The following is a 14735-nucleotide window of genomic DNA, read 5'->3' as shown; positions in this document are numbered from 1 at the left end:
GCATACCTATAAAAAAAAATTAGATGCACTTATGGTCCTATTTCCATCGTGAGTAGAACTACCTTTATCTTAAATTAACGGATATAGGTTCCTAATAAAACTAGCAACAAAATTGAGATTCCATTTAGGTATCAGTTCAAATTTCGATAACCTCCATATCTAGAGAATAATATACCTAAAGATTCGATGTACATATTAATTTAAATGATGATTTTTGTTACGTTAAATTCCTTTTTGTAAGACGACTTCACAGCACCAAATCAATGTTGATTCCTATGTGAATTAGTTTTAACCTAGAAGTAGACCTCATATTGTTTTAATTATACGAAATTTAAAACGATGTGTGTGTGAAAATCTTATGAATCAACAACATCCAAAATGTTGATGCCAGGTTCTTGTTTTACAAATCGCCAGCATTCAATTATCATCTTTTTATGAAAAATAAAATAAATCAGTGGCGCTACAACCTCTTTAGGTCTTGGCCTAAGATTTATGAATATGTTTCATTATCATTTTTAAATCTAATAGCCAATTAGGTGATCAGCCTCCAGTGCCTGACACACGCCGTCCAATTTTTGGGTCTAAGACATGTCGTTTTCCTTCACCGTTCGAGCAAATGTTAAATGCGCACATAGAAAGAAAGTCCATTGGTGCACACAGCCGGGGATAGAACCTACGACCTCAGGTATGATAGTCGCACGCTGAAGCCACTAGGCCAACACTGCTCTTCAATCTTATGGAAAGTATTGTTAATTATAAAATTATAGTTGTTGTTTCGTAAATTTTCTTGGTGGGATTTTCTAGGTGCAAGTCATCCTACCTAATTGAAGTTACGGATCTACCGATAAATCACGATTCTAAAGTAATTTATATTTGACCTTTTCGTCAATGAAAATTAGTATGAGTCACTTAACCAATTTTAGCGCTTTTTAAAGTACATTAATGAACAAAGACTTTTGCCCACCGCAGACACGATCCGGAATAAGTTAAATATGCAAGAATTAATTACGACTTTGTTGCAGTTGTGGAGGTAGGACGGTGTGTGCTTCCTCCGCTATAAGGGGGGGAACCTGGAGCAAACTAACCAGTGTTTAGATTGCCTCAACAGGACCTTAGAGAAGTTCTATATATCTGCCCCAAACCAAAATGACTTTGGATTTTAAGCAAGTATTTATATTATTCTATACACTATATAGTATCGGTGACAAAATTATTTGTCTGCGGTGGTCTGCTATATCGAATGCACTCCGTGACCTACATAGTAAGCGATAGGTAAGCGATGACCTAGCTACTATAGGGACAGTCGATGCCCTACTGGCATACTTCTAAAACCGCGCATGCTCCCGGGAAATGAATGGGCCTAGCCACGCCAGTTACCGGGAAACCCAACTTCCTTTTTCCGCTGGAAGTTTTCTCCCATAAAAGACACTGTATAAATTGTTTTTCTTAGTATCGGGTTATTGATATTACCTTATAACTGTGTACTTAAAAAAAATTATACTTCAATAAATAATTGTTTTATATTTTAGAACGCCGTCTCATTCCATACTAATTGCAAGTTAAAACTATTTCCCATTTTATTGGTAATTTTGAAAGATTTTAACTGGCAACATCAATTTGTTGTTTCACTTGAAGAAAAATGGCCGTCGAACGTAACGTCAAAACTCTTAACTCCTTGGTGTATCAACGAAAACGTGTGATTATTTTCACGTAAATCGAAGCGAATTATCGTGAGTTACAGCTAAGTGACGTGCAAGTGTTTGTGTTTTATTATTCATCGGACTATTTAGTAAATGGTGGCGTACGACTTACAATTGCACAGGCGAATTTGATGCACAGTATGTATTTTTTATTTATTTCTTTACTAATCGCTCTTTATCAACGCGCAATCGATTAATGGATGTCAGAAACATCATAAACATTAAAACAAATGGCCTTTGATCAAAGTAGGAATCCTTGATATCATGATGTGTCATACACTTTAAATAGATTATGAAAAAACTTACGATTTAGAAATCGAATGACTTTCAAAACACTGATATTTATTTAAAAAGACGTTCTTAATATTACAAAAGAGTGGTGACTGATACATGATTCAATGGAAATTGCGTTTCCTGGGTAAAACAAAGTGAATCAGTCAGTCATTATTTTTAATCATAGGAAGTAACACTTGTTAGGGAAACAGTTTATTTCCTCTACTAATAAGCATTGATAATAATTTTTGCAAATCACTTCAAAAGAGGCATCATCTATTGTCACATGTATTCAGTATAAAAATATGTTCTTTTTACATATTAAATAAATTAAAAAAAAACGTCAGACTGAAATTAAGAGAAAACTTAGGAAGAACTAAGAATTAGGAAGTTGAAATGAAAGATCTTTTACTTTTTCATCAAGATAACATTTTTATAAGGTATGTTCTTGTTTACATACAGTATTTTATTTATATTAACACTAATTACTATTATTTGGTTTTACTAATAATGTATCTAGGGAGCCTCAAGGTACGGCAAATTAAATTTTGGTCTTCACTATTTTTAAGAATAAATAACCCTAAAGCTACTTGCTCAAAACTAGAAATAATATGTACCCTATAGAAACCTGATATTGGTTTGAAACCAGTGAAAAACAAAGCTTATATTTTAAGAAAGCCATGTTTCTTTCAAAAGGAGTTTTCATAAGAACTAGGTATGACAATACAAAGTGTTATTATTTTAAAGATTGTCGTTGATGAGATGTTTCAAGAATAGTTTACTATATCTATTTAAAATTAAGCTATGACAGATACAGCATTAGTCATTATCAAATTAAGTATGTTACTCACCTTAAGCATTGTGTATATATTAGGTTAATACTACATATATGCATTGCAATTAAATGTTTAGTTGGAAAATAGTCACTCAAGTAAAACACCCCAATATAAACCTCCATCAAATGCAATTGTCCCATTGTATAACACAACACCACCCCACCTACTGTTGGCCACTGTTTATGTTTACATAAATATTTTTTCTGTTACTTCTAATTTTAAGAACAGATGTAATATGTCTCCAAAGTTATAGGTGTCAGCGATCACATAATAAAACATAGGTCTGTGTTCAGATGTGAGGGCGCGGTGATGTGGGGCGAGCAGGCCGGCTGGTGGTGCGGCGCGCTGGCGGCCGCGCTGCTTGTGCTCCTGGCTATCTGTCGACGCGCCGTTAAAAAGGCGCCCGACCACGGAGCATTGCAAGTTACGCAGGTGAGAAAGTGAAGTAGTTTTAACTGCTACAATCATATTAATCTGAAGTTGCCATAAAGTGCTAGTAAAAAAAGGAGTTTGTATCAAAACGGTACAATTTGTGAGCTTGACATTACTACATAGATAATTTATTAAACATTTATTCACAATACATACTAAAAATAAAAGAAATGTTGGTCAGACTAGCTTATATATGTTAAATATTTAATATTACTTTGACCATTCCAGGTTCACATAGTCTACGACGGAGCGACGCGTTTTTCCCGCACAGCCCGACTTCCTTTCGCCCGCGCCGCACTCGCCACCGCGCCTGCGCCCCCGCACACACTCGCACATAAGTCTACACAGGCCAAACCTACTCCAACACAGATAATCATTGTACAGAACTTCACACAAAACACAGTACCTCACGGCACAGAACAACAACCCTCCAGCTCAAAGGGACCCAGACATCCAGCTCCCGCATTTAGAGGCATACCTAAATTACCCCTGCCTGAACAGTGGATACATAAACGGCCATTTGAATTCAAATACGCGGCGTTACCCCGACCCTTAGCGCAAATCGTCAACACAGAATTAGGCGTTGATTTATCGCGTGATACACGCGCGAAGAAATACAGCGCCACTAGATCTCCATCCCTTGAGAAAGACGAAAAATCTCCGTTTATAACTAGCGCGAAATCCGATAAGTCAGACGTGTTTGGTTTCGATCCAGACGCTTTAAAAAAGTTGTGCGAAGCAGCTGAAGATTTGAAGGAAATGGGGGAAAGACCACCAAATTCTCCACGGGATGTCGATAATGATATCTCACCCGGTAACCTGCGAAGGTTCAGATCTGTAAGCACGAGACTTAATATGTGCAGTTGCAATGAAACTCCGCCATTGGATGGCCAACAAGAGAAATCGGAAATACAAAACTCTCCGCGTTTATTAGAATGCAGTTCGGCAAAAGAAAAGTCATCTGCAACAAAGTTTGACTTCTCACCGAAACTCTTAGCAGAAAATATCAGTTCTCCCCGTTTTTTTACTCCCCCAGAAATGGTCTCACCAATGTTCTTTGCTGAACCATCCCCAAAATCGGTTTACTATGATACTGTTAGATCGCCAAAATTCTTTCCTGAAACCCCACGAGAAGTAGAAGTTCCTCAGTCGCCAAGGTTGTTAAGTGACAACGTACGAACAAATGGGTTAGCTGAAAAGCCAAATTCTCCGAAAATTCTTAGTGCTAGACCTAGCCCTAGAGTTCCTAGCTATAATAAAGAAAACTACTTCACATTTGACAATGTAAGTATCGTTGAAGAAAGTGCTGCTAGAATCTCTCCAAGGCCGAAAAAATATGGTGGTAGAAACTCCATAGAACGAGAACGATTTACGCCACCAGCTGTTGATAAAGAAATTAAAAAGTACAGAAGGCATAATAGCTGTGATACTAATTATAAAAATGTCAGAGTTAACATTCAGAAATTGGACGAACCACATACTGATTCTTCAAATACTATTACAGTTATTGAAAAAGATGTCGTAGATTGTTGTGCCAAAGTAGATTGTCTCGATATGGAAACAAAAGTTAATCAAGAGTCAGAAAAATACGAATTAACACCTAATTTGAACACAGCATATGCAAGGCGCCAAAGATTAAAATCGATTTCTCTAGATTCTGATAACGCCAAAATCATTGAACAAAACCTTGGCTTACCTATCGCAAAGCAAATGAAAGATCAAATGAATGAAGCTTATAAAAATCAAGATATTAGTACGTCTTGCGAAGATGTTGAGCGTTTTCCAAAAACTCCATGTAAAGAAAAACCAGCTTTCAAATTTGATATTGGCCAAAAAATTGATTTAGATTCAGAGGATCCTAAATCACCAGATCTCAAACAGAAGAAATGTCTTAGACAAAGTTCAGATACGCAATCATTTTTAGATATGCCTAGATTTTCACCTAAAGAATTCGAAATTACTGTAACAACAGATGATGGAGCAACCACATCTGCTGATACGGATTTGAAACGAAAAGGCAAAAACTTGCGAAACTTAACGATCGATTTAACAAAGCGAGACAGTGATCTTGAAAAAGAATTGTTAGAATTCGAAAAGTTATATTCTGACGCCAACGAAAATAAGGTTCGAACTCCGACTTTGAAAATTAAAGCAACATCCTTAGATTCGTCAGATCCAGATCCAACATCAGCCCTTCCAAAGAAATCTTTAGAAGTTCCTCAAAATTCAATATCGGTTCCTAACACTCCGAAAAGGCAAATAAAACGCATCCTAGCCCAAAAAACTGTAAAGCATGATGCATCTGGGGCGAAATTCGGCTACAGCTCTCTACAGGGAAACGCTGAGCAGCGCAGATTGCTCATGAAAGGTCAAGATAGTGGTATCTTTTTGAGGGAGAATCATGCTAATCTAATGCTTTATCAACCGAGTACATCAAGAACTCGAACCATGGGCTCATTTGACGAAAACATGGTTGATATTTCCGTAGATGTCGATAAACCTGGCATACAGTTGGATACAGGGCAGACTTTAGGTGCTAACTTATTAAACTACAAGCAGAATTTAAGTGTCTCCAGCACGAATTTAAAAACTCTTCCAGAAGGCGTACCTAGCGATGACTTCGAACCAAGTGCAGAAGATGAAAAATTAGCAAAGAAATTACACCGACGTAATTCTAATCAAAGCCTAAAGTTGAGCACACATAGCTTGCAGAGCTCAAACTGTTCTCTTAGCAGTACTGGCACGTCATGTCATAACTTAGCAACAGTCCGAACAAGTCTATCTAACTTTAGTATCAACTCTGATGGCCGACAAAAGAAGTTATCACTCGAAAAGCGCGATTCCAACGCTTCAATAATTCCTATGGAGCACATTACACCCACAACTCGTGTTATTTGTTCCTCAAACACCAATTTAACCGGAGAAACTCAGAAAAATTGTTTACTTCAGCGTCGTGGATCTAACAACAGTCTTACCTTGAATATACATTCTAATAATCTCAGCCGACATTCAAGCAACAGTTCGTTAAACAAAGAAGCAAAAATTCAGAAGAAGGGACTTTTAGAACGACGAAGTTCAAATACGTCTCTAACTTTAAACATAAATAATTCTAACCCACAATTATCAACAAACCGCGCTTTGAGCATTTCTAACTATAACTTAAATGGGTCAACATGCAATTTGAGTAGATACAACAGTAACCATAGCATAGACAATCCGGAGCCTCGTAAAGGTATACTCGAAAGACGAAGTTCTAATACGTCTCTCACGCTAAATATACAACCGCAGGAGCCTAGAGATTTGGAAATCGACGAATCGTTAATAGAAGCTAATTTGAAAGACTTACCACATCGAGATAAACACAGAAAGTCCTTAAGTACCGAGAATTTAATACCCAAATCATATAAAAATCGAATAAGAAGCTCCACAGATAAGAGCATTAGTTTTGGTTCTCATGACAACTTGTGGTCAGCTTCATATGACCCAGACTACCCTCAAAATTTAACTTTTGTGTGTGGAGATCAGGAAAACGAGATAATATATGCGTTCGGACGTCAGGAAGATCCGAATTTCCAAGCGAGTTTTGTCCGAAATATTACCACAAAGCCGTTAAGTCCACAAAGTACCTCAGAGGATTTCAGACTTTATTTGGCGAACATGCAACACCTACAAAACGCCTCTAGTGTGCTATCGCGGCAACAGCTTAGAGATTTGAACGATGTTTTTCAAAATGGCTATTCAAACGTCCGCTGCGGTGGTTCAAACGAAGGGCAACATTGTTGCTCCGGTCGAGTTGAAGATTTGTCCAAAGAAAACCCTCAAATGGCATTACCGGAACCTGTGGTAACTCAACCGTGTTCTGAGTACCAGAAAATGTTGTTGAGGAATCTCCATCAGGAATTTTGGGATATGCCAACAAATTTTCAGGAAAAACCAATTGTGTCTGGGTCACATCCAAAGAATAGGTATAAAACCATTTTACCTAATGAACATTCGAGGTTTATACTGCGGGCTGAATGTCGAGGAGTCGAAGGATATATCAATGCCAATTTTATAAAGGTATGTTAACCACTGTTATTATATGATGATGTATGAAAAAATCAAGTTTATTTTAATCTAGTAAGAATTCGTGCATTAAACAAACAACACTTCAAAATTTATGTTAGTTTGTATGCTGCCATACCAACTAACCGCATGATTTATGTTATTTATTATTTATTAAGTTTGCGAATCTGAGATGATCGCCGCGCTCTTGTTTCAGTCAACATCCTAAAAAAATGTATAATGAAAAAAATCAATAGTATTTAATTGTTGAATTTCAATTTCATTTTTTTATCAAAACAATGACTACCCAATAAATAGTTTTCTAAATTATTTTGAAAATACATAATAACATAATTAAAATTTTACAGGGGCACGAGTATACCAAAAACAGTTATGTCGCTACTCAGGGTCCATTACCAAACACAATTTATGACTTTTGGTTAATGGTCCTACAGAACAACATCGATTTTCTCTCCCTAAGACCTAACTGTGGGCTAGTTATCCAAAAAATCGTCATGCTCACCAATTTCATAGAAAACAACAGACAAAAGTGTGAAAAGTACTTTCCGTTAGAAATCAATGAGGACATTATTATAGAAAAACCAGACAGTCCTGATTGTGAAGATCCATTTATTTTTCGAATTAAAAACCTTGGTCTTGTCAAGAAAACTGGTTACACAATACGAAAACTCGATGTTCAATACTTAAAAAAGAAAATCGAAGATATAAGTTATACAAGTGATTGTGATAAAAGTGAAAGTGAGACAAGAGATATAGATAAAAGTGTAATAGTGTACCACTATTGGTTCCACAATTGGGCGGACCATAAGTGCCCAAAGGATGTTAATGCATTACTTAACTTAAGCTTAGACGTTTTACAAAATGAAATGTATGACTTTAACGTTAGCACTGACCTAAGTGATGAAGAAAAGTGTAAATGTGACAGTCTATTAAATCAACCCGACTCTAAATTCGTGTTTCCTCCCTTACAGTCACGTTCCCCTTGTCCTATAGAAATCAATGTCTCCGCCCCTTTAAACTTTTCTTCCGATACCCTCTCTCCTCCTATTGTAGTGCATTGTTCAGCTGGTATTGGTCGAACTGGCTGTTTGATAGCCATACTTAATGGAATAAAACAGCTTACTAATGAACAAAAAGTTGATGTTTTAGGAATAGTTTGTAATATGAGATTAAATAGGGGTGGTATGGTTCAAAATTCAGAGCAATATGAGCTTATACATAAAGTCTTGTGTTTATATGAGCAAGCTTGCTTGCCGGAGTTATAGCTTATGAAAGTATAATTTTCTACCTGTGTCAAAACTGCTAAATATTTTGTACCTTATCTTAAATTTGTAAGATGGCAGGTTGGTGTTGTCTATGAGCAGAGCTTGGTCATTTACAATTATTTTTGGGCATTAGATTAGGTAATAGTTATAATATTAATACCTTTTGCACAAATCCTATATAATTTAAGTGACTTGTTGTATATTTTAGTTATAAAATGACATTACTATTATATTTATTCTGCTAGGTAGAAAATATATTGATGTTATTATTTATTTTATATTTTTTATAGTTATTAACATTTAGTCATTAATGTAAATAAATGTGTGTCTAATATATTGATGTATACATTAGTTATATAAAACATGCTTTGGTTGTGATTGGAGCTACTAAAACTTAGAATCCTATGCCAAGAGTACTGACTGATTTTTCATTCTTCCTTCGGAGGCAGACCCGGTTCAACTCTGAATATCATTAACAATTTCCAACAATTGACTAAAGAATTGGCATTCCCTAAAAAGTGTTGCGGTAATGTCGCAAACTGTATTACATGCTTCTGCAGTAGAAATATTTTTAATTCTATTGTAGATTAGTATTCATATTAAAAGTCAGACTTTAAATTGGATGAGTCAACTGGACTAGATATAGTCAGTTGCTATTGTATCTTCAACAGATTAAAAATGTTTTTTTGATAGTTTCTATTTCCAAATTAAACATCCTCATTTCACAATAATTTAGACAAAGCTGAAACAAGGGTCATCAAACATTAACTAAGCTAGGATAACTAGTGAAGTGAATACCTAACCACTAGTTCGATTTGATATTATATCGAATGATAATAAAGTATTTTGTTGTTATAGACAAAACTATTACATAGAGCTTGTCAACGTTCTAGTCATTTGTGAGTGTTGACACTCTCAATTATTTATTTATGGCCATACAAATTCTTTGTCATACAACTTAAAATTGAAATAAAAGTGAAACTACAATTAATCAAATCAAATGAAAAACTTAGTTAAGACTTTAACTTTTAAAATGTTCTGAAAAAGATCCTGCACCCGTCACTTTAATTGGAATTATCTTTTTCCAAATTGTATTGGTACATATTACATTAAGTTTTTACTCTTTTGAATCACAACCAAATCACATGATTTTATAATGTACTGTTTTAATATAATTTAAACGCCCTAAATATGCAATATAGTACAAAGATTTTATATGTATAAACACTATCCTACACAAAGTGAAATTTTTATACCTTCTATATAGGCTAATTTGAAAATTAACAAAACAGATATATCAAACTCTTCTATACATATTAATATTTTCTTTTTGTACCTTTACTATTTTGTCACCTTAAAAATGTACCTCAGAATTTAAATTAGAATTGGTATAGATTAAGCCATTTTATGCACATTTTATAAGCTTTTGTTTACTTAAAATGAGAATAAAAAGTAGCTCATGTTCTTATCTAAATTATTAGTTTTTTCGTTCGAAATTTTATTAAAACCGGTTGAGACGTAAGCGCTTTATGGGTGAGGTTCAGTAACGAGATTTAGCGCTAACTATGGCTCCCATGTGTCAAAACTCAATACATTTTTGATGTAAGGAAGTCAGACTTAGTGTTAAGTCTTGAGTCTTACTCAATATTCTAATACTAGTAGTAATTGCTACGGGTCGTAAAGTTTCGTCTTCTATACGTGGCGCTTAGCTTTTAGCAGACCTTAGTAAGTTAAGGACCGGCAACTCGACATCAATGTTTATATTACACAGTTAATTGTCTAGTAGAATCTTTTTATGTTTGTAAAATATCAACTATTATATTAAATATTTTTAAATTTATTTATATTTTATTTTGCACCTTTTTGTTGTAGCTTTATTGAGACATCAACTCAACTTTCCTATTGAGTATTTAAGATTGTTTGACCATGACGAAGTCCTTTGAGTTGGTTTGTTTGTGAACCGGATTCATTCTCAAACCTGTAGGGTGATTTTGTAACCTCGAACAAATTTCGCTTTGAACTCACGTCACCTGCTATTGCATTATACATTAAACTGAAATACATAACACATCAATAATTGATATATACACTGGTGTCTGAATAAGATAACTACTAAAACTTAGGGTTGCCTGAAAGAGATCGCTTATTAGCGATAAGGCCGCCCGTTGCATCCCTTATAATTTTTTTTTTGTATTGTGTTTGATTTATTGTTTTTTGCAACGAAGTGTTAATAAATAAATAAATAAAATAAAACCTTGAAATACACTCCATTGATGGATATACACTGGGTTATAATTTTACTAGTTCCTTTAGTTTATTGAATTTTTACGATTATTACTTTGAATGAGATTGATCAATTACGGTTATTGTTATTTATTAACTTAAAAGGCGAACATTATCCATGGTTTATTTCAGTTTAAGCAATACGCTAATTAGCCCTTCGCACACAAGGTATTAATTGGAATTCCGTATGACCATAACACAAGTGAGTGTTTTTTGTTAAGCATTCAACAGTTTACATATTTATAAAGTTTTATGACACCTTTCGCAGGCCAAAAATCCGAAGTTGTTTGAGAAATGGTTTTATTCCCCTTTAATTTATTTATGCGCTGTTATATAGTTAAAGTTAAATGAGCCGCATTAAAGATGAAGACTTGTCCGAGATAAGATATTTGTTATTTGACCCTAACGATTTGGTTGTCGCTGGTACTAAAAATTCTTGTGTTCGGTAGCCTCTATACTGGAATTTACATAAAATTTTATCGACGCAGTTGTGAACATACATAACTTTTTACTATAATCATACCTAAAGGGTTCGTAAGGTTATCTTTAGCTCATTCTTTTTTTTAACCAAAAAGTTTGTAATAACTTTTATTATAGGTATAAATAATTATGTATTTATATTGTGTAAATAAGTACAGGGTGTCTTAGTATTTGAAGTGAAACGTTACAATTTTAATAACATCGATTCAGGGTGGGCTTTTAATATCCGTAAAAGTTCAGGATTATTTTTAGAGTACTTAAAATCCCATTTATGTTTTGCGAACCATGTATATGTTAACGTAAAATTGTAAACACCGTTAGATTGTCATCTATCTCGCGAGATTATAAACTGTCGAAAGATTGTGAACCACAGCGTACTGCTTACAATTTAACGTATTATTATTCGGTAGATTGTACTACACTAACTTAGTTATCATTCAAACTTCTTTGGTCAATTACAGATTAATTTTACTTCCCAACAATTTCATATAACTACCGAATAATAATACGTTAAATTGTAAACAGTTCATTGAGGTTCACAATCTTTCGACAGTTTACAATCTCGCGAGATAGATTACAATCTAACGGTGTTTACAATTTTACGGTGACATATACACAGTTCACGCTTTCTGCGTCATAGCGTCTTATAGCAGTGTCGATTATTTGAGACTAGATTCGACTTGACATGGGGTAGACAAGACTGAAGATGTGGATGTGTGGCGCTTAAGCGAAACACTGTTCGTACAATGTTAAAAATTTTGTTTGTCTCCAATTCGATAAAACTGAGACTAAAGCTATTACTTATTAAGCTTTTTGTCGGATTACGAGATATAAATAGTGGGGTTTTTATTGAACTATTCGAAAATAACCACTTAGCCGCAAGTAGTTTTTTGCATATCGCTTCAATGCATGAATTTATGTAATATTCAACATGAGAATAACTAACTAATTAAATAGTTAATTAATCTATCCTATTTTTAGAATTGACAAAAATATGTGACTAAACAATACGGTTAGCGCTTTAAATAAATCTATATATTCACCGGCTTCTAGAGGATAATATTGAACGCATGATTCTCAAAAGTTGTGTTAACTGCTTTTATAAAATTTATTTTAATAGTGTGTATAAATAAATCAGTGTCTCAAAAGGTCTATTTTACTACATACGGGGTACATTCCCCTCCTGGCGACATTCCCGCCAGGATCGTTTTTAAATCCCTAATCTAATTTTACATTTCAATATATTTGCATTATAAATGTGGCACAGATGCTCCAGAATTATTTTAAATACGTATTTCATACTAAAAGTTATTGTTAAGCCAAAACTGAATGTATTTTAATGCTCACATAAACGAGCGCGTAAGGTGGTAGCGGCGATCGAGGTGAGGGCAGACTTGCTTTACTTACAAACAATATGTCATCACGATAATTTAGGATAACACTGACCTCAATTAAGGCTGTGGGCATATGTTCAGGGGTCACAAGACGAGATCCGTGCTTTCATATAAAACGGATCCAAATATACTTAACAACTAAATGAAAACTTGTTTTGTAAATACAAGGACACTCTGTAATTATTTGTTTATAATGTAAGGAAAACAAGAACACCAAATTAGGTTAATATTAGGCTAATTTTCTAATTTATCTTAAATCTAAATGTATAAATGTTTATAGATGTAATAAACGCTCCCCAATAAGGATTTTTTTTTGCAAACTGTCCATATCTTTAACCCCCAGTATAAATAAGCATGATAAGGAGGCTTTGGTAAGGCATAGCGCGTTGATTCCAAAGACGTAGTTTTGGCATGAAAAAAACCAGTGGCGCTATAACTTTGTAGGTCTAGGCCAAATATTTCTGTATCTGTTTTGTGATCATTTGTATTTTCTCATAGGCAAGTAGGCAGTGATGTATTGGTAAAATAAGAAGTAAGGGAACGCATAGTGGGAGCAAAAAAAAGTCTACTAGTCTATTTTTTTCCATGTAAGTTTTTATTTTTTCTTATTACTATACAAAATATTAATGAACACATAAAAGAAATTCAAAAAAGGATGACAATCAGAAAGATATTATTGTGTAGTACACTTGGTGTACTACAAAATTTCTACTAAAAAGTACTGGAACGCGTTCCGGTTCTGAAAAAAGGTTAGGGAACGTCGATCCACCGCGTTCCCTTCCCTATACACCACTGCAAGTAGGTGACCAGCCTTCTGTGCGTGGCACACGCCGTCAACTATTTGGGTCTAAGGGTGAGATCTATAGTGCGCACTTAGACTTTGCTCTGACTTAACTATCGAGCTAAGACGGTAATGATCAGCGTCAGGATCACATTTAATACCGTGTGTTTCAAAATACGGTTCCTTCTTTTGAATTCATTCTCACCGTACAGGATGGAAGGATTTTGGTTTTATTAGTTCCGAACATATACAACACTTTAGGAATTCGTGGATTCATATCGGCTGCAGTTCCTACCCTTTCAATGTTTTCTATTGAAGATAGAACTCTCTCTCTCCATCATGTCACTTTCGATATTGATATTTCCAAGCGCTCATACAAACAAAAACAGGAAAGAGAAAAAATGGTTTAAAATTTTCAATTGTTGATAGTTGATATAAGTGCTCTGTTGCTGTTGTCAAAACATTGCGATCCGTTCTACGTAATAAAATTATTGTCATCTTTAAATAATTAATACATTTTCTAAAGGTTACTCGTAAATTTCTAGTTATTGCAATAATAAAATAAATAAATACATAAATAACAATAAATTGAAGATATATGTGTACCGTTTTAGATGTTTAAATATTTGTTATTGTTTACTTTTTTAAAGGATAATAAACAAAGTATTGCATGAAATGAAACATCAATTTGTATTTTGACATTTTCTGTCTTAGCTTGGGCTTAGCTTAATCTCACCGTTAAAATGTCTATAAATACGAAATCATAGTTTAACCTTAGTGTACACTAAGCAAAGTTTTTCGTAAGGTAAGTCTGAGCAAAGTCCAAGTGCGCACTATAGATCTCACCCTAAGTCATGGGGTTCTACATGTTTTCCATCACCGTGCGAGCGAGTTTAAATCCGCATACAGACAGAAAGTCCATTGCACCAAATATATGCACTAAATAGCCGGAGATCAATCCGATCTCAGGGATGAGAGTCCGACGCTCAAGCCACTGGTCCAACAGTGTTAAGTTTCGGTATAATTTATTAATAATTTTGATTTACTGTTTTAATGTATTTTTAAACCTAAACATGACTGTTGGCTGACAAAATATAAAAACAGGGTTATTCTGGTAGGTGACTAGATTTGTTACTAAGGGTCGATTCGACCAAACAAGAGTAAATCTTAATCTTAGAATAAATCGTCAGTTAATCGAGAGTAAATAAATTTTACGTTTTACCAAC

The 14735-nt window shown here is 34.4% G+C and overlaps 1 protein-coding gene across 2 annotated transcripts; it reads left to right on the top strand.

Annotated features, from left to right (window-relative positions):
• Positions 1-1659: 1659 nt before the first annotated feature.
• On the top strand, positions 1660-10411 carry LOC125054978. 2 transcript variants are annotated; one of them, XM_047657127.1, is made up of 4 exons: positions 1660-1838; positions 3103-3241; positions 3470-7300; positions 7654-10411. In XM_047657127.1, the coding sequence occupies exons 2-4, from the start codon at positions 3119-3121 to the stop codon at positions 8569-8571; spliced, it is 4872 nt and encodes a 1623-aa protein (XP_047513083.1). In that variant the 5' UTR covers positions 1660-1838; positions 3103-3118; the 3' UTR covers positions 8572-10411. The 2 variants fall into 2 exon arrangements, with proteins under 2 accessions (XP_047513083.1, XP_047513084.1); XM_047657128.1 differs by lacking the exon at positions 1660-1838 and having other exon boundaries at positions 3091-3241.
• The last annotated feature ends 4324 nt before the right edge of the window (positions 10412-14735 follow it).

Source organism: Pieris napi, chromosome 13, assembly GCF_905475465.1.
Source record: "Pieris napi chromosome 13, ilPieNapi1.2, whole genome shotgun sequence".
NCBI lineage: Eukaryota > Metazoa > Arthropoda > Insecta > Lepidoptera > Pieridae > Pieris > Pieris napi.
This window is presented reverse-complemented; position numbering and strand designations above follow the sequence as displayed.